The sequence below is a fragment of the Oncorhynchus gorbuscha genome, unplaced genomic scaffold, assembly GCF_021184085.1.
Source record: "Oncorhynchus gorbuscha isolate QuinsamMale2020 ecotype Even-year unplaced genomic scaffold, OgorEven_v1.0 Un_scaffold_1779, whole genome shotgun sequence".
NCBI lineage: Eukaryota > Metazoa > Chordata > Actinopteri > Salmoniformes > Salmonidae > Oncorhynchus > Oncorhynchus gorbuscha.
In genome coordinates this window covers 60,001-83,818 of record NW_025746461.1, presented here as the reverse complement: position 1 = coordinate 83,818, position 23,818 = coordinate 60,001, and the positions used below count along the sequence as shown (strand labels likewise).

The following is a 23,818-nucleotide window of genomic DNA, read 5'->3' as shown; positions in this document are numbered from 1 at the left end:
ATATACAGCCCAGGCCTGGCTGTGTGTGTGGACCTGTATCACACATATCTTCTACAGATCAGCTCCGTCTAGTCTGCTTACTGTTGTCCAATGGCTGGCTGTTATCCATGGAAGTCTTGTAAAGACATAGTTATTTCAGGTTGTGTTCAGGGTTGTCGGGTAATTCATTGTGTTTCAGTATTGTGATATGATTTCAAACCATCTCTACTGCATGGAAAGAAGATTTTTGGCATACGCCGGGATCTCCGGTTATCGGTTTTGATTGAACAATTGGCTCTGCATTTTTACCAGTGTTTGACTACCAGGTTCACGCGATTGAACTGGGGACTGGGTTTTACCACAGAGGCTCAGAGGTTTACTGTAGTGTTAATCACAGAGAGAGCAGGTCTAGTTTTACTGTAGTGTTTAACCACAGAGAGAGCAGGTCTAGTTTTACTGTAGTGTTTAACCACAGAGAGAGCAGGTCTAGTTTTACTGTAGTGTTTAACCACAGAGAGAGCAGGTCTAGTTTTACTGTAGTGTTTAACCACAGAGAGAGCAGGTCTAGTTTTACTGTAGTGTTTAACCACAGAGAGAGCAGGTCTAGTTTTACTGTGGTGTTTAACCACAGAGAGAGCAGGTCTAGTTTTACTGTAGTGTTTAACCACAGAGAGAGCAGGTCTAGTTTTACTGTAGTGTTTAACCACAGAGAGAGCAGGTCTAGTTTTACTGTAGTGTTTAACCACAGAGAGAGCAGGTCTAGTTTTACTGTAGTGTTTTAACCACAGAGAGAGCAGGTCTAGTTTTACTGTAGTGTTTAACCACAGAGAGCAGGACTAGGTTTACTGTAGTGTTTAACCACAGAGAGAGCAGGTCTAGTTTTACTGTAGTGTTTAACCACAGAGAGCAGGACTAGGTTTACTGTAGTGTTTAACCACAGAGAGTAGGTCTCTCCTCCTGCCCTTGGCACGGCCCTCTCACCTGAAGGTAAATGTTTATGACTGGCTCCTCATTAAAACAGAGGCCATTAATGGGCCCAATTAAAACAATGGTTTCATCTCACACCAACTGAAACCCGGCCCTGTTTATTGGGGCTGGGGATAATGGAATCTGAGACTGAGGGAAGAAGGATGTGATGTTAACCCTGTCCTGCCCAAACTAGATGGACACAATGGGATCATCTCTCATAACTTGTCTCTTGATTCTTAACATGTATAAGTCCTTGGAAGGAGGGTATATTCACAGACATGTTTGTCATTTGTGAGGATCGTTACTAGTTCTGCCATGCAGCTTTGTACCCATTTCCAGAAAGTTCAACTCACTCAATAAAAAAGTTCAACTTGGAGAATAGAAGTCTATGAAGTTGCATTTTCTAGTTGTTAGAGTTTGTAAAAGGAGCATTCCCCTCCGTCTGAGAGATGTATATTTGAACAGCAACAACTCCTACGAGGCCCCTCCCTCTACCCTCCGGTGGGCCGGATCAATGGCCTCAATCACCACGGAGATGACGGAACGTTTGAATATCCCTCCCTGATTGGGCCAGAGCGCTGGGCCTGGGGATCGATAGGAGGCAGCTGAGCACCCATTGATTGGCATTGCCCTTTTCAATAACACTGATAGCCCGCTCTCTCTCCTCTCTCTCTCCTGTATAATAATTGTGAAATAATCACTGGAGCTGTTAGCAGGTAAGGGGTGTGTGTGGAAGGCGGACAGGGGCTCTACTGTGGACCAGATAGATAGGAGATTCACAGACAGGGCTGCTGGAGCTGCCTGCGTCAGCATTATGAGGAATAATGGACTGTTCTGGTCTGAACCATTAGCTAGTGTTCTCTCTCTCTCTCTTCTCTCTCCATTTCTCACTCTCGTTCTCTCTTGTATCCATCTCTTCCTTCGATTAGTTGGTCTAGCTCTCTCTCTCTCTTCTCTCTCCATTTCTCTTTCTTTTATTCTCTCTCTTTTTTCTATTAGGTTGTCTAGCCCGCTATGTGTCTCCGTTGGGAGAAGAGACTGAATGATGACTGTGTTGTGTTGCAGTGGCCCAGAAGATCGTGGCGACCAGGAAGAAGCAGCAGCTGTCCATTGGTCCGTGCAAGTCCCTCCCCAACTCCCCTAGCCACTCCTCTGTGTGTTCTGCACAGGTGGCAGCAGCAGTTCACATCACCCAGGTAGGTACACACACACACACACACACACACACACACACACACACACACACACACACACACACACACACACACACACACACACACACACACACACACACACACACACACACACACACACACACACACACACACACACACACACACACACACAAATACATTTACCGACAGACACAATTTACTGACACACAAACAAAATGGCCACATTGAGGTTCTTGACTACATTCCCTTGTCCATATTTGTTCTTCCTCCCTCTTCCTCTGTCAGCGTTGTGCTGTAAGATGCTTCTCCCAGCAGCAGCAGCATCTCTCTTTTATCATCCACACACACACACACCGTTTACCACCCTGTCGTGTCTTTGATCCACACACACACACACACCGTCTACCACCCTGTCGTGTCTTCGATCCACAAACACACACCGTTTACCACTCTGTCGTGTCTTCGATCCTCACACACACACACACCGTTTACCACCCTGTCGTGTCTTCGATCACACACACACACACACACCGTTTACCAACCTGTTGTGTCTTCGATCCACAGTGCTCAGTCCCCCATCGATTTGTCATTAAGCCAGCATCATTCAGCTTGTCTCCGTAGCCCAGCTCATCCCCTGAGAATCAGGGTTGTTTTCAGTAACAGTACTTTCCTGATGCAGAATGGCCCTCAGTGTGTCTTCAATGCTAACCATAATCCTCTCCCAAGCTGGGGCTCTTGTTGTACAGTAGAGTGTTAAGGAATCTAGGAGGACTGGTAAAGGTTATAAGTGACACAGATCTACTGTATGTTATTATGAAGAGGAGATACTGTACCAGCTGTATACTAGTGTAGTGTCTGTTATTATGAAGGGGAGATGCTGTATACTAGTGTAGTGTCTGTTATTATGAAGGGGGGATGCTGTATACTAGTGTAGTGTCTGTTATTATGAAGGGGGGATGCTGTATACTAGTGTAGTGTCTGTTATTATGAAGGGGGGATGCTGTATACTAGTGTAGTGTCTGTTATTATGAAGGGGGGATGCTGTATACTAGTGTAGTGTCTGTTATTATGAAGGGGGGATGCTGTACCAGCTGTATACTAGTGTAGTGTCTGTTATTATGAAGGGGGATTCTGTATACTAGTGTAGTGTCTGTTATTATGAAGGGGGATGCTGTATACTAGTGTAGTGTCTGTTATTATGAAGGGGGATGCTGTATACTAGTGTAGTGTCTGTTATTATGAAGGGGGGGACCAGCTGTATACTAGTGTAGTGTCTGTTATTATGAAGGGGGATTCTGTATACTAGTGTAGTGTCTGTTATTATGAAGGGGGATGCTGTATACTAGTGTAGTGTCTGTTATTATGAAGGGGGATACCAGCTGTATACTAGTGTAGTGTCTGTTATTATGAAGGGGGATTCTGTATACTAGTGTAGTGTCTGTTATTATGAAGAGTACATACGGTACCAGCTGTATACTAGTGTAGTGTCTGTTATTATGAAGGGGGATGCTGTACCAGCTGTATACTTGTGTAGTGTCTGTTATTATGAAGGGGGGATGCTGTACCAGCTGTATACTAGTGTAGTGTCTGTTATTATGAAGGGGGATGCTGTATACTCGTGTAGTGTCTGTTATTATGAAGGGGGGATGCTGTATACTAGTGTAGTGTCTGTTATTATGAAGGGGGGATGCTGTATACTAGTGTAGTGTCTGTTATTATGAAGGGGGATGCTGTATACTAGTGTAGTGTCTGTTATTATGAAGGGGGATGGGGATGCTGTGAACCAGCTGTATACTAGTGTAGTGTCTGTTATTATGAAGGGGGATGCTGTATACTAGTGTAGTGTCTGTTATTATGAAGGGGGATGCTGTACCAGCTGTATACTAGTGTAGTGTCTGTTATTATGAAGGGGGGATGCTGTATACTAGTGTAGTGTCTGTTATTATGAAGGGGGATGCTGTATACTAGTGTAGTGTCTGTTATTATGAAGGGGGGATGCTGTATACTAGTGTAGTGTCTGTTATTATGAAGGGGGTGCTGTATACTAGTGTAGTGTCTGTTATTATGAAGGGGGATGCTGTATACTAGTGTAGTGTCTGTTATTATGAAGGGGGATGCTGTATACTAGTGTAGTGTCTGTTATTATGAAGGGGGATGTATACTAGTGTAGTGTCTGTTATTATGAAGGGGGATGCTGTATACTAGTGTAGTGTCTGTTATTATGAAGGGGGGATGCTGTATACTAGTGTAGTGTCTGTTATTTTGAAGGGGTGATGCTGTATACTAGTGTAGTGTCTGTTATTTTGAAGGGGGATGCTGTATACTAGCTGTATACTAGTGTAGTGTCTGTTATTATGAAGTGTCTGTTATTATGAAGGGGATGCTGTACCAGCTGTATACTAGTGTAGTGTCTGTTATTATGAAGGGGATGATGTATACTAGTGTAGTGTCTGTTATTATGAAGGGGGATGATGTATACTAGTGTAGTGTCTGTTATTATGAAGGGGGGATGCTGTATACTAGTGTAGTGTCTGTTATTTTGAAGGGGTGATGCTGTATACTAGTGTAGTGTCTGTTATTATGAAGGGGTGGGGGATGCTGTATACTAGTGTAGTGTCTGTTATTATGAAGGGGGATGCTGTACCAGCTGTATACTAGTGTAGTGTCTGTTATTATGAAGGGGGATGCTGTATACTAGTGTAGTGTCTGTTATTATGAAGGGGGATGATGTATACTAGTGTAGTGTCTGTTATTATGAAGGGGGGATGCTGTATACTAGTGTAGTGTCTGTTATTATGAAGGGGGATGCTGTACCAGCTGTATACTAGTGTAGTGTCTGTTATTATGAAGGGGGATGCTGTATACTAGTGTAGTGTCTGTTATTATGAAGGGGGATGACCAGCTGTATACTAGTGTAGTGTCTGTTATTATGAAGGGGGATGCTGTATACTAGTGTAGTGTCTGTTATTTTGAAGGGGTGATGCTGTATACTAGTGTAGTGTCTGTTATTATGAAGGGGGATGCTGTATACTAGTGTAGTGTCTGTTATTATGAAGGGGGATGCTGTACCAGCTGTATACTAGTGTAGTGTCTGTTATTATGAAGGGGGATGCTGTATACTAGTGTAGTGTCTGTTATTATGAAGGGGGGATGTGGTATACTCGTGTAGTGTCTGTTATTATGAAGGGGGGATGCTGTATACTAGTGTAGTGTCTGTTATTATGAAGGGGATGCTGACCAGCTGTATACTAGTGTAGTGTCTGTTATTATGAAGGGGGATGCTGTAGCAGCTGTATACTAGTGTAGTGTCTGTTATTATGAAGGGGGATGCTGTATACTAGTGTAGTGTCTGTTATTATGAAGGGGGATGCTGTATACTAGTGTAGTGTCTGTTATTATGAAGGGGGATGCTGTATACTAGTGTAGTGTCTGTTATTATGAAGGGGGATGCTGTATACTAGTGTAGTGTCTGTTATTATGAAGGGGGATGCTGTACCAGCTGTATACTAGTGTAGTGTCTGTTATTATGAAGGGGGATGCTGTATACTAGTGTAGTGTCTGTTATTATGAAGGGGGATGCTGTATACTAGTGTAGTGTCTGTTATTATGAAGGGGGGATGCTGTATACTAGTGTAGTGTCTGTTATTATGAAGGGGGGATGCTGTACCAGCTGTATACTAGTGTAGTGTCTGTTATTATGAAGGGGGATGCTGTATACTAGTGTAGTGTCTGTTATTATGAAGGGGGATGCTGTACCAGCTGTATACTAGTGTAGTGTCTGTTATTATGAAGGGGGATGCTGTATAGTAGTGTAGTGTCTGTTATTATGAAGGGGGATGCTGTACCAGCTGTATACTAGTGTAGTGTATGTTATTATGAAGGGGGATGCTGTATACTAGTGTAGTGTCTGTTATTATGAAGGGGGATGCTGTACCAGCTGTATACTAGTGTAGTGTCTGTTATTATGAAGGGGGATGCTGTACCAGCTGTATACTAGTGTAGTGTCTGTTATTATGAAGGGGGGATGCTGTATACTAGTGTAGTGTCTGTTATTATGAAGGGGAATGCTGTACCAGCTGTATACTAGTGTAGTGTTTGTTATTATGAAGGGGGGATGCTGTATAGTAGTGTAGTGTCTGTTATTATGAAGGGGGGATGCTGTACCAGCTGTATACTAGTGTAGTGTCTGTTATTATGAAGGGGGATGCTGTATACTAGTGTAGTGTCTGTTATTATGAAGGGGGATGCTGTACCAGCTGTATACTAGTGTAGTGTCTGTTATTATGAAGGGGGATGCTGTATACTAGTGTAGTGTCTGTTATTATGAAGGGGGGATGCTGTACCATCTGTATGTTCAACTTTCTCTCTTTCTCACTATCACACTTTTTTATATTGTTCTGTCTCTTTCTCTCTGTTTATTCTCATCCATAATACACTCATTCTTTCTGAACGAAGTTAGTGTTACCAATACAGTACATAGAAGTGTGTGTTTCTCTGTAGCAGACCAGTAATGGCGGCAGCCTGAGTGACTACTCCTCGTCAGTCCCCTCCACCCCCAGCACCAGTCAGAAGGAGCTACGCATCGACGTCCCCCAGACCACCAACACCCCCACGCCCGTCCGCAAGCAGTCCAAACGCCGCTCCAACCTCTTCACTGTGAGCCCAGATACACACACACACACACACACACACACACACACACACACACACACACACACACACACACACACACACACACACACACACACACACACACACACACACACACACACACACACACACACACACACACACACACACACACACACACACACACACACACACAGGACATCTACTTCTTCACTGTTGACTATGTATTATTAGATGTTCAATCGATGGATGTTAAATAGAAAGTGATCTAAAGAACTTTTAAATGGTAAATGGCTTAGTGAGAATCTACAGGCCACAGGGAAGGTTGTATGTGACCACCTTCTAGAATGTACAGACACATGCATCATGTCCACTTCCCAGTTCCTTAGCAACTTAGAGAGAGGTCAACAACTGGGTCAAGTTGACTCATAGACACAATAATAACCCCAGTCACCTCTAGCAGCCATTAGACGAGGCCTGTTATGTGGAGACTAGAAGAGGTCTGTAACAGACCCTAGTTCAGGCTCCTCGTTCAGACACTTTAGAGGGCCTCTGTAACCCCTACTTGTTCTCCTATCTCCTTCTCCACAGTCTCGGAAGGCCAGTGAGCCAGACAGGGACAAGAAAGGACTGGAGGGCCGAGCGGACAGCATTGGAAGCGGCCGTGCTATTCCAATTAAGCAGGTATGATCAGATCTGGCCCTCGCCTGGCCAGCCGGCTGCTACGGGGATAATTAGGGTCCGGCAGCGCCGTATTGCTGATTTCCCGGAGAACGAGGGCTGCCTGTGATCAGAGCGTGAAGCCCAGACACAGCCAGGCTCTCTCCGTTTGATGCCTTCTCCTTGATTAACAGCGAAAGCACACACTTGACATCAATTAGAGTTGGGGGTTCTCCTGGGTATTGAAATGAGATCATTAGTATAAGGAGCGGGACGGGATTTCACTCTCACTTTCTTTCACTCTCCCCTCTGTCCCCCCCACTGCCCCCATCCCTCTCTCCTTGTCCAAAAATAAAGAAGGGAGAGATGGTGAGAGGGAGAAGAGGCTGAGGCTGGTTAATGAAGTGCAGTCTGCCGGCTGGCATATGGTCCTCCACTTCCCTCTTCCTCTACGTGCTTTTCAAAGCCCTGCCTTTTCCTGTGTGGCTGTGTAGCCGAACGCTTTGAGTGGGGCATCGGCAGGAGGGTGTGGGGGTGGGTAGGGAGGTGGAGAGGAAGGGGAGGGGTATCAAACCAGAGTGCTCAAGAGCCCCCCCCTCCCCACACTGTAATTGTGGAGAGATTGTTTGAGTTGGCCTTAATTTGTCGCAAACAAGCATGGAGCGAACCACGGAGGGGGGGGGGGGCAGCCATGTCCTGTGAGCAGCTTCAACTGGAGTATAAGGAAATCAGCCAATTAGCGTGTGCTAATCACGGCCTCTCATATCAGCACGGAGGCCTCGTTTGTAATCCACTAATGAACAAATTGCATCGCTGATTAGGGGCCTCCTTTCAACGACGCGCTGCATTTGTTAGCAGCGGCGCGGTAGTTGTTACTGTCGGGGCCGTGTCGCGCAGCTCGTCGAGGGAGACCGTGTCTCTGTGGTGCTGCTGCGCAAGGAGGCCCCCGCTGGGACAGCACAGCAGAGAGCAGAGTAAATTGTCTTGTCCCCTCAATCAGGGACGACATGATGTTTACTTGTGAGATGTTTACATGTATCCCCATACTCCCCACAGGAAGGAAATATCACTTTGAAGTAGCAACGGGGTCCTGTGTTATTCCCCAGCCGTCCAGTCAGCATGGACATCATAGCCTCTGATAGTGTTGCTCCTCTCTAAACTCTGATGGGAGCCTCTCGTCAATCAGGATGGTCTATTAGTCACACAACCCAGTCTGCCATTCAGTCCTGTCTATATGTAGACAGTATAGCAGCATAGCTTCATGTAATTGACCTATGCATCCTATCTATGGTTAGCAGTGGTTTTAGTCTGCAGTGTGGCGGTAAACGGGGGAGGACGTGGAACTGGGAGGTGACTCAGAGGAGAGAGCCCAGGCACATACTCATTATGGTTTTTGAGCAACAGAACAGAACACAGGTGTGTGTGTGTGTGTGTGTGTGTGTGAGTGTGTGTGTGTGTGTGTGTGTGTGTGTGTGTGTGTGTGTGTGTGTGTGTGTGTGTGTGTGTGTGTGTGTGTGTGTGTGTGTGTGTGTGTGTGTGTGTGTGTGTGTGTGTGTGTGTGTGTGTGTGTGTGTGTGTGTGTGTGTGTGTGTGTGTGTGTGTGTGTGTGTGAGAGCTTATCTCTGTGGAAACGACAATGACGATGTTGTGCTTTCTATGAGAATCTACTTGTCAAACATTTCTCATGTGATGAAGATGGATTGGATGAGCTGTGACACAGTGCCAGATATGTATGTATGTTCTCCTGTCCCTGTAGAAGAGCCTCTCTCTCACTCTCACGTCGTCTCTGTCTGTCTGGCAGAAGTAGAATCCTCCTGGGTCCAGCCACTCAATTTGCATAACTCCTGTCAAGTCAATGGCTGATAATGATGTACAAATGAAGAGGACCACATACACATGTCACTGGTGGCAGATGGGAGGTGTGTGTGTGTGTGTGTGTGTGTGTGTGTGTGTGTGTGTGTGTGTGTGTGTGTGTGTGTGTGTGTGTGTGTGTGTGTGTGTGTGTGTGTGTGTGTGTGTGTGTGTGTGTGTGTGTGTGTGTGTGTGTGTGGATGAGTGTTTTAGAAAGCTGACGTAGACCAACAGTCTTAAAGAACCCTCTATCATCGTATGGGTTCGGCTGTGTCCTCTGTTGAGTCGCCCATTGTTTCCCCAACATGAGACATGGTGAGCCAGGCCCGGTACGACCACACACCCTCAGCCCACCTGACAGCTGCCAGCCCCAGACAGACCGGGGTTGGAGAGTAACACGTAGCCGGCTGCGCTCCGAGGCACCGGGCCACTGCTGCTTCCGTTTGGAGCTGGATGTTAATTGATTTGATCATTCCCTGTGGTCTTTTCTCTTGGAGAATGTGTCTCTCTGTATGTCTCTCCATCTCCCCTCCTGCCTCTGTGTTGGCTGCAGGCAGACCTGTTCTCTAATTAGACGGTGTGTGGAGATGGCAGCAGCTTCGCTACCTGCCTCCCCATTAGCACTCCGTTTACACTCCATTTTAATGAGTGCTGCTGACTCCTCCCTCCACACACCACCTCACCTTTTTCTTGTTGAACACGTTCAGACCTGGTCCACAGTCTGCTACGACTCCATAAATGCCAGCTCTCCCTCAGAGAGCTAACAACACAACTCATTCACTGAGAGGACGTGTTCCCTGACTGGCTCGTTTTGGTTGTCTTTCCTTGTCTGTGTGTTGAAGAGGGGAGGAAGGGGACAGTCTTTAGTTGAATCACTTTGGCAGATGTCTGCTTCTGTTAGGTTGGCAGAGTCGCGCGGAGGCTCCTTAAAGGTGCAGTCATAATCGGTGGTCAATTAAACACGCGATGATGATGATGAGGAGGATGAGGAGGATGATGAATGTTATTATGAATCAGTGCTGTTGGTTTGTGGCATCAGATCTTAACATGTTGTTTCGAAACTACAGGTAAAGGGTCCTTTACTCATAAATATGGGTGACTTGTGTGAGATCTTTTGACTTGACATATGGAAGATAATTAGGGTAAACAGTAGAGAACGACAGATATGGGTTTTTAAGAGCCGATACCAAGTTTTGGGGGTCAAGGACACCGGTGGCTGGATTATTTTAGGCCGATCGTCAATCTGATGACATCATCAATCTGATGACATCGTCAATCTGATGACATCATCAATCTGATGACATCATCAATCTGATGACATTGGAGCATTTTGATGAGAAATGTTCCCAGAGACAACCATGTGTGCAATAACAGATCAATGATACAACCATACAGTCAATTTGATTTGATCAATGAACTACCCAACAACAGAAAGGTGGTAATGGTGTATTTGAAAGGTCAGTCTCTTCATAAACTGGGTACAATAAGATGGCTTAGGTCTACTCATAATACAGGTGGATTCATATTCAATAGGAGTGTATGCCTGCGTTGAGCTCGTGTTGGTTGAGTCATTTTCCCAACAATTGTTTACAGACAGATTATTTCACTTATAATTCATTGTATCACAATTCCAGTGGGTCAGAAGTTTACATATATTAAGTTGACTGTGTCGTGAAACAGCTTGGAAAATTCCAGAAAATGATGTCATGGCTTTAGAAGCTTCTGATAGGCTAATCGACATCATTTGAGTCAATTGGAGGTGTACCTGTGGATGCATTTCCAAATGCCTGAAGGTACCACGTTCATCTGTACAAACAATAGTACGCAAGTATAAACACCATGGGACAACACAGCCGTCATACCGCTCAAGAAGGAGACACGTTCTGTCCCCTAGAGATGAATGTACTTTTTTGTGAAAAGTGCAAAAACAATCCCAGAACAACAGCAAAGGACCTTGTGAAGATGCTGGAGGAAACGGGTACCAACGTATTTATATCCACAGTAAAACAAGTCCTATATCGACATAACCTGAAAGGCCGCTCAGCAAGGAAGAAGCCACTGCTCCAAAACCACCATAAAAAAGCCAGACTACGGTTTGCAACTGCACATGGGAACAAAGATCGTACTTCTTGGAGAAATGTCCTCTGGTCTGATGAAACAAAAATAGAACTGTTTGGCTATAATGACCATCGTTATGTTTGGAGGAAAAGGGGGAGGCTTTCAAGCCAAAGAACACCATCCCAACCATGAAGCATGGGGGTGGCAGCATCATGTTGTGGGGCTGCTTTGCTGCAGGATAGACTGGTGAACTTCACAAAATAGATGGCATCATGAGGAATTGAAAATGATGTGGATGTATTGAAGCAACATCTTAAGACATCGGTCAGGAAGTTAAAGCTTGGTCTTCCAAATGGACAATGACCCCAAGCATACTTCCAAAGTTGTGGCAAAATGGCTTAAGGACAACAAAGTCAAGGTATTGGAGCGGCCATCACAAATCCCTGACCTCAATCCTATAGAACATGTCTGGGAAGAACTGAAAAGGCGTGTGGGAGCAAGGAGGCCTACAAACCTGACTGTCAGGAAGAATGGGCCAACATTCACCCAACTTATTGTGGGAAGCTTGTGGAAGGTTACCTGAAACCTTTCACCCAAGTTAAATCATTTAAAGGCAATGCTACCAAATACTAATTGAGTGTATGTAAACTTCTGACCCACTGGGAATGTGATGAAAGAAATAAAAGCTGAAATAAATCATTCTCTCTACTATTATTCTGACATTTCACATTCTTAAAATAAAGTGGTGATTCAAACTGACCTAAGACGGGGAATTTTTACTCTGATTAAATGTCATGAATTGTGAATAACAGAGTTTAAATGTACTTGGCTACGGTGTATTTTTATTTAGTCCCATTTTATTTTGGGACTGTTCTTTTGTCAGAAGATTTTAGAGTGATAACTCACTAGCAAAGGTAGCTCTCTGCTTAATATCGTTGATTAACTTACCTAGCAAGCAAGCTATCTGTATGAGGTTGTGTTTATGCTGCAGACTGTATGGACATTGTTTTGCCTAACAGCAAATGAATGAACACTTTCAAAATGTTTACATTCTGTGTGTCATTGTTAAAGTGTGGTAAATGCAGCATGAGTGGGTAGCTACCCAGCAGCATAGAGGTTCCTCAAGGACAGGCGAACTAGCAATGAGTGGCGCCGACTAGCAGGAGAGGCAAGTGCGCTCAGGCTGTAAGGGGAAAATCGGCTATGCGGATGATCGTCGTTCTCTAAACAGATACGTGAATGTGTGTGTTTGCATGAATTGCGTTGGTGTGTGTGTTCTTGGAGCCTCTCTCCCAGGACTACGGACTCCCCAGTGTAGTTTAGTTTCTGTTAGCCCAGATCTCATTAGGATGGGCTGTTGTTCTGACTCCCCCTCGAGGTGTGTGTGTGTGTGTGTGTGTGTGTGTGTGTGTGTGTGTGTGTGTGTGTGTGTGTGTGTGTGTGTGTGTGTGTGTGTGTGTGTGTGTGTGTGTGTGTGTGTGTGTGTGTGTGTGTGTGTGTGTGTGTGTGTGTGTGTGTGTGTGCGCACGATAAAGGCTGTGGAAGGAAGAAGATGCCTTCATTAGTTAGATGGTGCTCATTAAAACCGAACACACTGCTAGCCTGGCCAAGCTAGGAGTTTTCAGCACACTGGACTTTTATAAAGAGGATGGGGTGGACTCCCACTCTGCAGCAATTAGACAACCCAAAGCCCCAGAGGTCCAGCTTTTCACACACACACACACACTCTGCGCTGAGTGTGGGTGTGACCGGGTCAGACGTGTCACCTAGCTACACGCGTCAGCTATCATGGGTCCCTCAAAACATGGCCTCCACTGTGGTATTTAACTGTGCAGACGCTCTTCTGCGAGACTTGTGACTTCAGTACCTCGTGGGATGTTTGTCTACAGCTTTATTGCTGTTTGGAACTTTTAGAATGTTGTTTTCTGTTCTAGGGCCCATGTGGCTCAGTTGGTAGAGCATGGCTCTTGCAACGCCAAGGTTGTTGGTTCAATTCCCACAACGGGGGAAAAGTATAAAAATGTCTGCACTCACTACTGTAAGTCGCTCTGGATAAAAGTGTCTGATAAAATTAAATCAAATCAAATCAAATTTTATTTGAAAAGTATAAAAATGACAATCAGTGATGTAATCTAACTAACAATTCCAAAACTACTGTCTTATACACAGTGTAAGGGGATAAGGAACTACTGAATGAGTGATGGTACAGAGCAGCATACTGGATAAAAGTGTGGCATAGATAAAATTACACAAATGTAACAAAAAAAGATGAATGTAGCAGGGTCATGATGGGGTCAGTGACTGCTGCTATTACCGGGTATTTTACCCAGGATGCAACATGGCCATTCTAAGCGTCTTCTGTTAGGGGCTGAGGGCTTCTTTAAAAGGCGAGCGGCCATCGGCAGCTTTGTTTACAGACGTTGTTTACGGTGGCGTCTCTGCGGACATCTGCTCCTCGCTCCTAATTAGCCCGTAATTACCGAAGAGATAGACACTCGCTTCGCCAACATGTCTCTTTCAAATGGATTTACTGTTGACTTAGACACCGGGGCTGTTGGCCTAGACAGAGGGGCTGTTGGCCTAGACAGAGGGGCTGTTGGCCTAGACAGAGGGGCTGTTGGCCTAGACAGAGGGGCTGTTGGCCTAGACAGAGGGGCTGTTGGCCTAGACAGAGGGGCATGGAGCAGCAATAGGAGGTAGAGAAGGTTAAGATGTGGTTCCTGGTTCATCCTAATAGTGAAATGTGGTCTTTCCACAGCTTCGTAGCCCAATTCATGTCATCTTGACATTCAATAGTCATTTGTCCATCCCATCTACGTGTTAGCATACATGTCTAAATGCATATTCCTCTTTTATTTGGCCCTAAATAATTTCTTCCCCATTACAACTTCTCACAGGTTTGAGTTCAGATTTTTTTTGTTCATCTTTCAAATGAGTCCAAAAGCATTGACGCGTGTGGTTGGGGTTGGCTCCCTTTGTGAGGAGCTGATTAGTATCACGGTAGTAATTGCCTATAGTTGTAGAGAGTGGTGTAACATTAGATGAGCACAGGGCTGGGTGGTTTTGACAGTCTCCCCCTCTGCCTCCTCCCCTCTGAGGCCTGGTTCCTCTTAGTAAGGAGTTAAATTGGATGGTTAATTCGGCTGTTATTTACCCTGTAATTCATTAGTTTCGCCCTGCCATTGGCAGCGGGCAGGCTGTAATTTCACGCTTGGCAATAAAAGATGTCTCATAATCTGCTTCATTTAGCAGCCAAAGAATTTAATGAAATTAACGGCGTCTCCTAATTAAGACGGTGAATATTAAAGACCTGCTATCAAGGCCCTGTAACGAGTGGCGACGCGATCCGCCTTCCGCTGGATTGGGAAAGTATCATTTCCCAGGGAAAAGGTTGTCGCCGTGACGACCGCTTGGAGCTATTTTGGCCATGATGACATTTTTGTCATGCACACTAACCCCTGGAAATGAGATTTGAGGGGGTTGGTGGGTGGAGGGGGTTGTTCTTTTTTAGTTTTGGAGAAATAATTAAATGAGAAGCACACCGGCATCAATCAGAGAAGCGTGGTGGCTTTTAGATTGTGTGATGGTTCTGATCCGGTTACAGTCAGATTGTGTGATGGTTCTGATCCGGGTACAGTCAGATTGTGTGATGGTTCTGATCCGGGTACAGTCAGATTGTGTGATGGTTCTGATCCGGTTACAGTCAGATTGTGTGATGGTTCTGATCCGGTTACAGTCAGATTGTGTGATGGTTCTGATCCGGGTACAGTCAGATTGTGTGATGGTTCTGATCCGGGTACAGTCAGATTGTGTGATGGTTCTGATCCGGGTACAGTCAGATTGTGTGATGGTTCTGATCCGGTTACAGTCAGATTGTGTGATGGTTCTGATCTGGGTACAGTCAGATTGTGTGATGGTTCTGATTCGGGTACAGTCAGATTGTGTGATGGTTCTGATCCGGTTACAGTCAGATTGTGTGATGGTTCTGATCTGGGTACAGTCAGATTGTGTGATGGTTCTGATCCGGGTACAGTCAGATTGTGTGATGGTTCTGATCCGGGTACAGTCAGATTGTGTGATGGTTCTGATCAGTCAGATTGTGTGATGGTTCTGATTACAGTCAGATTGTGTGATGGTTCTGATCTGGGTACAGTCAGATTGTGTGATGGTTCTGATTCGGGTACAGTCAGATTGTGTGATGGTTCTGATCCGGTTACAGTCAGATTGTGTGATGGTTCTGATCTGGTTACAGTATTCTCTACTGAGCAGTAGAGTTTCTGATTGATACAGAGTTGTTCTGTCTGAACACACTGGGACTCATGTGTCCCAATGGTGACTTTGTTGGTTTATGGTGCATTTTGTTTGTGTATGTGTGTCTGTTTCTGAATGCTAGACCTGATTCCCTCACTGATGGTAGTATCAGTCTTGGATTCGTTGTCTGGTTCTACCCATCCTGTTGAGAAAGAAGTCTCTCTCTAAAGAGCTTCTTTAACAAGACTGATTAGACAAAAGAAAAATAGTCTTTGACCCCAGGGGCTTCTTTTAACTCGTTCAGGAAAGGAAAGAACGAATGTGTTTCTTTTCCACATCCTATCTTTCCATCCATCCACCCTCTGTCTCTCTGTCAGAAATGGTAGCAGGGCGGGAGAGGCTTTATCTGCTAATGAATTGAGACTGCTGAAGTAAGGTTTGGATAATTGAGTTTCTAATTAATTACCCAGAACTCTTATCAGATAAATCAGTTGCTAGGCTACATCTCAAATGGCACCCTTTTCCCTACATAGTGCTCTGCTTTTGATAATAGCCCTATGGGCCCTAGTCAAAAGTAGCGCACTATTTAGGGTTCATTTTTAGATGTAACCAGGGATAGAGGGAGCATTCTCTTCTTCGTTGGTATTTTATTTGATCTGGTTTTCACTGCTCCTCGCCCCGCTATGCTCCCCTGGGTCTGACCTTTCCTGTCCTTGCCTCATCTACGCTGACCTCGTCATAAATGCCATGATAGAGAGTGTGTGTGTGTGTGGGTCAGCTGTTTGTTCACCTGCAACCGCCCGACTGTGATGAGGTGAAAATCTTTAAAAAAAAATGTTAAATGGTAAAGTTGAACTCTGCAGGAGTTAATATTAAGGCTATGTGAGAGGTTCTAGTTCTACAGTCAGTGTCCATGTTACCCATCTGAACAGTAGGCTACAGTTCCCTTGATGTGCCACGGGTCTATTTCACGTTCCCGTCTTGTGACAGTCGAATTTGAATAGCGCCTCACAATCATCACACAAAACATAACAGAACAACCACAGAAAACTAAATGTAGCCTATAAACTGCACAAGAAGTATCCATTTGAAGGATTTTTTAAAGGTATTGTTTTCTCTTTATTCACCCCACCCACCTGCCCTTCATTATCACAATATTTAATGACCGACTGGGTTATGAATCAACCCAGCATCAGTATTGTCAGCAATTCTCTCATGCCCATGTGTGGGTGTTTACCTACTTATGACAGTTTATTAAAAATATATTATTTAACCTTTATTTAACTAGGCAAGTCAGTTAAGAACAAATTGTTATTTACAATGACGGCCTCCCAGAAGGACTCCTGCGGGGCCGGGGCCTGGGATTAAAATAAATGAATACAATATAAATATAGGACAAAACACACATCACAACAAGAGAGACATTATTATCTGCATGGGGGCAGATTCCATCATGGGCATTGCACCGTTGTAGCAAATCTCTCCCACTTCCTCATTCAGCCTGTCTGTTAATGCCTTCTCTTAGAGTCAGACAAACCAGGTCCATTCTCTCCCCTATGTCCCATTGATCAGGGTTATAGGGACATCACCATATCCTGGCCTGTTCACACCACTGTCCTGTCCAGTGATGATTAATGACCGGTGGTGTGGTTTGGCTGGCAGAGTGGACATCTCTGGCCAGATGGCCAACGCGATAGAGGACTGTTCGAACAGAGCATTTCACAGAGGCATCACTCAAGACCAGTCTTAGCCAGCCCTGAGCCCTCCAAGCACCTCTTGACAGCCCCCAAGACAGGAGTTGGCTGTTTGGGAATGACACCCTTAATTTAGGCTCCTGTTCTCCAGGGACACCCAAGAACAATGGGCCCCACCAGATCCCCCGGGGAGAGGTGGTGCCTCTCAGGAGATGGGGCCTCCCCCCTATCACCCAACTGGGCCGGCTGTCAGTCCCATCAAGGGTCCAAGGGAGGTTCTATTGTCCGGGGAAAAAAGGGGGATGATGGTGATTAGGGAGTTGATTAGTGTGTTTCAATAGAAAGGAAATGAACCTGGGGAAAGTTCTCTCCTTATCAGACTGTTTGTTTACAACTGAACGGCTCCACTGGCAGGTCTGCCTTGAGAGCTTGGACAATTACACCTTTGATAGTGCAGACCAAATGAGGGTGGCTATCGAAGGCAAAGAGAGGGAGGTTTTGGAATGTTGATTGTTTTCCACATCATCATGTTGGACCTGAGTAAAATAAAATACACGCCTGTTTGTTGTAGGAACAGTTGTTGCGGTTCGAACGTGAACCGTTGAACTGTTATAATGAATGAATAATTGCGCCCTTGCTGCACGTTCTGAGGAAGCTTTTCCTCACAAAAAAAGGAATGAAGGACATCATCTCCTCAGCCCCCCAGGGCGGTCGACCTTTTCCTAAGCACTACCCACAATACTTCACAGTGCCTCTGTAGGAAGTGTCTCCGTAGCAACGAGGAAGACAAAGAGTATATCTGGGATGTATTTATTTCCTCCATTTATTCCTGTGCGTTGCAATCGGAAGACCTTGTGAGCTGTCAAGTCCCCCGGAGGTAAAACCGAGGCAACGTGTGTGTCACTGGTGGACCGGGGAAGTTGAATAATGAAAGATATTACCAATCCGGAGGGTCGACGTGCCGTCCAATTAGCCTTCCCCCTGCAAACGGATCGCTTGTCATCTCCACGATGGATGGCTGAAATGAATATGCACACTTCTATCACAAACAGGGCCACACATAGAAGAAATATTGGCCACCTAGTTCACCTAGTTCTCCCCAGTCTGTGACGCTTGGCCACCTAGTTCACTCCCCAGTCTGTGACGCTTGGCCACCTAGTTCACTGGCCACCTAGTTCCTCCCCAGTCTGTGACGCTTGCCACCTAGTTCACTCCCCAGTCTGTGACGCTTGGCCACCTAGTTCACTCCCCAGTCTGTGACGCTTGGCCACCTAGTTCACTCCCCAGTCTGTGACGCTTGGCCACCTAGTTCACTCCCCAGTCTGTGCCACCTAGTTCACTCCCCAGTTGGCCACCTAGTTCACTCCCCAGTCTGTGACGCTTGTTCACTCCCCAGCCACGCTTGGCCCTAGTTCACTCCCCAGTCTGTGACGTTCACTCCCCAGTCTGGCCACCTAGTTCACTCCCCAGTCTGTAGACTCCCCAGTCTTGGCCACCTAGTTCACTCCCCAGTCTGCCACCTAGACTCCCCAGTCTGTTGGCCACTTGGCCACTAGTTCCTAGTTCACTCCCCAGTCTGTGACGCTTGGCCACCTAGTTCACTCCCCAGTCTGTGACGCTTGGCCAGTTCACTCCCCCTAGTTCACTCCCCAGTCCCCCAGTCTGTGACGCTTGGCCACCTAGTTCACTGGCCACCTAGTTCACCCCAGTCTGTGACGCTTGGCCACCGCTCTCTCGCTCGACACCCCAAATCACTTTCAGGACGATCAGCTTGTACCTGTGGAAGTTGAGATCTGAGTTGAGATGTGAAGCCGTAACGGCCCTGATACGATGGTCTCTTCTTAATAGTGACGCAGCAGTGGTTGTTGTGACACCAACACACTGAGAGGAGGAACTGAGAGAGAAACTGCATCTCTCTGCAAATACACAGTATATCAAATCCATATGCCATCCTGCTCAGTTCAACATGGACCTGACGGCCTCTCTATTATGCCAGGAATCATTCTGTACTGCAGAGTAGAGCTGGCTATTGGCCAGGCCTCGTTGCTGTACTGTCTGTCGCTAGCTGCTCCCATTGCAGAGCCCTTTTTTCACTGTGTTTTCAGCCACCCAGTGATGAGATATGCAGTCATTCCCAGGCGAGGCCGTTGAGTCCTCTGCTTCCTCCTTTGTCCAAGCCGAGGGACACGACGAGTCCTTAATGAAATGTGAACAACGCCAGAGACACGGAAAGCAGGACTCTGTCTATCAAAGCACCCGGCTGTCCATCTCTCTCTCTCTCTCGTCCATATCTCCACCCCGTTGCGTGCTAGTTAGTCTTTATCCCCCCATTCTCCTCTGCTGCCCGACTCTATTAATATCTCCCTGTCTGTGGGTGTTAACAGCGCGTTAATGTGTTACAGGTCCAGTGAAGTGACACGCGCAGCAGTCCGGCTGTAATTGCTAATCAGCGGACAGTTATATCCCTCTCTTGCCTAATGAATTTGGCTGAAATGCGGCGTGGGTGGGCAGCCGCCCTGAAGGGCCAGTCAGCCACAGCTGATGTGTGGAGGAGAGAGGAGAGAGAAGGATGTTAACAGTCTTGGGTCGGTGCTAATGTGCCCGAAGAACACTTCAGTTTTCTCCGTCCGTTCGCTCGGTACTTCTCGCTCACCACGGCTGGTTATGTTTCCGTCTCTCTCCCTCCAGTGTGTATATGGTCTCTTAGTTTAAGTGGTTTTCCTATCCACTAAGGGTCTTTGTTTCTCTGGTCAGGGAGTGTCACAGAAATGTAGTGGGGAGAGAAATCACATGTTGCATCTTTATTATAAACGTGATTTCAGCAGGGTGACTGCATTGAGTTGCATCTTTATTATAAACGTGATTTCAGCAGGGTGACTGCATTGAGTTGCATCTTTATTATAAACGTGATTTCAGCAGGGTGACTGCATTGAGTTGCATCTTTATTATAAACGTGATTTCAGCAGGGTGACTGCATTGAGTTGCATCTTTATTATAAACTGCATTGATTTCAGCAGGGTGACTGCATTGAGTTGCATCTTTATTATAAACGTGATTTCAGCAGGGTGACTGCATTGAGTTGCATCTTTATTATAAAGCAGGGTGACTGCATTGAGTTGCATGCATCTTTATTATAAACGTGATTTCAGCAGGGTGACTGCATTGAGTTGCATCTTTATTATAAACGTGATTTCAGCAGGGTGACTGCATTGAGTTGCATCTTTATTATAAACGTGATTTCAGCAGGGTGACTGCATTGAGTTGCATCTTTATTATAAACGTGATTTCAGCAGGGTGACTGCATTGAGTTGCATCTTTATTATGATTTCAGCAGGGTGAACGTGATTTCAGCAGGGTGACTGCATTGAGTTGCATCTTTATTATAAACGTGATTTCAGCAGGGTGACTGCATTGAGTTGCATCTTTATTATAAACGTGATTTCAGCAGGGTGACTGCATTGTATTATATACATATACGGTCTCCCTGTCTCAAGAGATTCTAGCTCCAGAAATCAGGGATACCACACGTCAATCCCATTCACCACCTATTGACAATGTGTCTTGTATTGGAAGATGAGATATGTGTTGTAAATTCAGTGATGACTACAGTAGATGCTAGAGTGGTGGTTCCCAAAACCTTTTTCCTTCATTACCCACCAGCTGAGGTGTCTTTTGAGTCATGCCCCACCAGCTGAGGTGTCTTTTGAGTCATGTCCCACCAGCTGAGGTGTCTTTTGAGTCATGCCCCACCAGCTGAGGTGTCTTTTGAGTCATGTCCCACCAGCTGAGGTGTCTTTTGAGTCATGTCCCACCAGCTGAGGTGTCTTTTGAGTCATGTCCCACCAGCTGAGGTGTCTTTTGAGTCATGTCCCACCAGCTGAGGTGTCTTTTGAGTCATGTCCCACCAGCTGAGGTGTCTTTTGAGTCATGTCCCACCAGCTGAGGTGTCTTTTGAGTCATGTCCCACCAGCTGACCAGTGTCTTTTGAGTCATGTCCCACCAGCTGAGGTGTCTTTTGAGTCATGTCCCACCAGCTGAGGTGTCTTTTGAGTCATGTCCCACCAGCTGAGGTGTCTTTTGAGTCATGTCCCACCAGCTGAGGTGTCTTTTGAGTCATGTCCCACCAGCTGAGGTGTCTTTTGATCATGTCCCACCAGCTGAGGTGTCTTTGAGTCATGTCCCACCAGCTGAGGTGTCTTTTGAGTCATGTCCCACCAGCTGAGGTGTCTTTTGAGTCATGTCCCACCAGCTGAGGTGTCTTTTGAGTCATGTCCCACCAGCTGAGGTGTCTTTTGAGTCATGTCCCACCAGCTGAGGTGTCTTTTGAGTCATGTCCCACCAGCTGAGGTGTCTTTTGAGTCATGTCCCACCAGCTGAGGTGTCTTTTGAGTCATGTCCCACCAGCTGAGGTGTCTTTTGAGTCATGTCCCACCAGCTGAGGTGTCTTTTGAGTCATGCCCATCAGAAGTGTTGTAGTGAAAACACATACCAAATAATAAGTAGAACATATCATCTTGGCAGCGGAGAGATAATGTTGCTGTTTCAAAGCAAATCTCTTGCAATTCCACACATCCTTCCATGGAGCCTTTTTAAAGCCAATTTCATGCAACATTCTATACATTTTGCCATGGGAGCTGAGATACATTTGTGCAGGTTTTAAGATCATTTCCTACAATTGTCCACATTTTGACATTGCTAATGCTGTGTTTATGCTTGAACATTATAACAAAATCCAGCAACAAAATCCAGCTTTTATTTTGTTGATTTCTCAGAGTATAAGCTATTATTGAAAAATATATAGGTACTGTATATTATATTTTCTACTTCTATTTGGTTTTAGTCCTTTAAGTTGACACCAAAAATAGTTTTCCCATCCTGAAAATGTTTTTAAAACAACAAACAACCTAGATACATTTCGTCAAGCACAGTGGTTCCCAAACTGTGGGTCGCGATCCACAGGGGTCCAGGTGGGTCGCGGGATGACATTGTTTCTGCGTTGACAAAAATATATATACAAATAAAAATACAATTTTCACTGCGTGAACAATGTCATCCCGCGACCCACCTTGACCCCTGTGGATCGCGACCCACAGTTTGGGAACCACTGTGCTTGACGAAATGTATCTCATTATTGTGTGTCTCTATAGGGCATGTATCCTCCTCACCCTGTCTCTCTCTGTGTTCTCTCCTATAGGGCATGTATCTGTGTCCTCACCCTGTCTCTCTCTGTGTTCTCTCCTATAGGGCATGTATCTGTATTATTGGGTGTTGTCCTCACCCTGTCTCTCTCTGTTCTCTCCTATAGGGCATGTATCTGTCCTCATCCTATAGGGCATGTATCTGTGTCCTCACCCTGTCTCTCTCTGTGTTCTCTCCTATAGGGTGTTGTCCTCACCCTGTCTCTCTCTGTGTTCTCTCCTATAGGGCATGTATCTGTATTATTGGGTGTTGTCCTCACCCTGTCTCTCTCTGTGTTCTCTCCTATAGGGCATGTATCTGTGTCCTCACCCTGTCTCTCTCTGTGTTCTCTCCTATAGGGCATGTATCTGTGTCCTCCTCACCCTGTCTCCTCTGTTCTCTCTCATGTATCTGTGTCTCTCTCTGTGTTCTCTCCTATAGGGCATGTATCTGTGTCCTCCTCACCCTGTCTCTCTCTGTGTTCTCTCCTATAGGGCATGTATCTGTGTCCTCCTCACCCTGTCTCTCTCTGTGTTCTCTCCTATAGGGCATGTATCTGTGTCCTCCTCACCCTGTCTCTCTCTGTGTTCTCTCCTATAGGGCATGTATCTGTGTCCTCCTCACCCTGTCTCTCTCTGTGTTCTCTCCTATAGGGCATGTATCTGTGTTGTCCTCACCCTGTCTCTCTCTGTGTTCTCTCCTATAGGGCATGTATGTATCTGTGTCCTCCTCACCCTGTCTCTCTCTGTGTTCTCTCCTATAGGGCATGTATCTGTGTCCTCCTCACCCTGTCTCTCTCTGTGTTCTCTCCTATAGGGCATGTATCTGTGTCCTCCTCACCCTGTCTCTCTCTGTGTCTCTCCTATAGGGAATGTATCTGTGTCCTCACCCTGTCTCTCTGTGTTCTCTCCTATAGGGAATGTATCTGTGTCCTCCTCACCCTGTCTCTCTCTGTGTTCTCTCCTATAGGGAATGTATCTGTGTCCTCACCCTGTCTCTCTCTGTGTTCTCTCCTATAGGGAATGTATCTGTGTCCTCCTCACCCTGTCTGTCTCTGTGTATCTGTGTCCTCACCCTGTCTGTCTCTGTGTTCTCTCCTATAGGGAATGTATCTGTGTCCTCACCCTGTCTCTCTCTGTGTTCTCTCCTATAGGGAATGTATCTGTGTCCTCACCCTGTCTCTCTCTGTGTTCTCTCCTATAGGGAATGTATCTGTGTCCTCCTCACCCTGTCTGTCTCTGTGTTCTCTCCTATAGGGAATGTATCTGTGTCCTCCTCACCCTGTCTGTCTCTGTGTTCTCTCCTATAGGGAATGTATCTGTGTCCTCACCCTGTCTCTCTCTGTGTTCTCTCCTATAGGGAATGTATCTGTGT

At 45.8% G+C, this 23,818-nt stretch overlaps 1 protein-coding gene across 3 annotated transcripts in view; it reads left to right on the top strand.

The window, feature by feature from the left end:
- Window positions 1–23,818, top strand: part of LOC124024201 (arf-GAP with GTPase, ANK repeat and PH domain-containing protein 1) — a 104,139-nt gene that overhangs the window by 23,362 nt on the left and 56,959 nt on the right. For 2 of the 3 annotated variants that reach the window (XM_046338202.1, XM_046338200.1), the window contains exons 4-6: window positions 2,014–2,144; window positions 6,624–6,779; window positions 7,344–7,436. In XM_046338202.1, the coding sequence (XP_046194158.1) occupies window positions 2,014–2,144; window positions 6,624–6,779; window positions 7,344–7,436 (380 nt within the window). The remainder of the gene's footprint in view (window positions 1–2,013; window positions 2,145–6,623; window positions 6,780–7,343; window positions 7,437–23,818) is intronic. The other variant, XM_046338201.1, reaches the window with a different exon arrangement.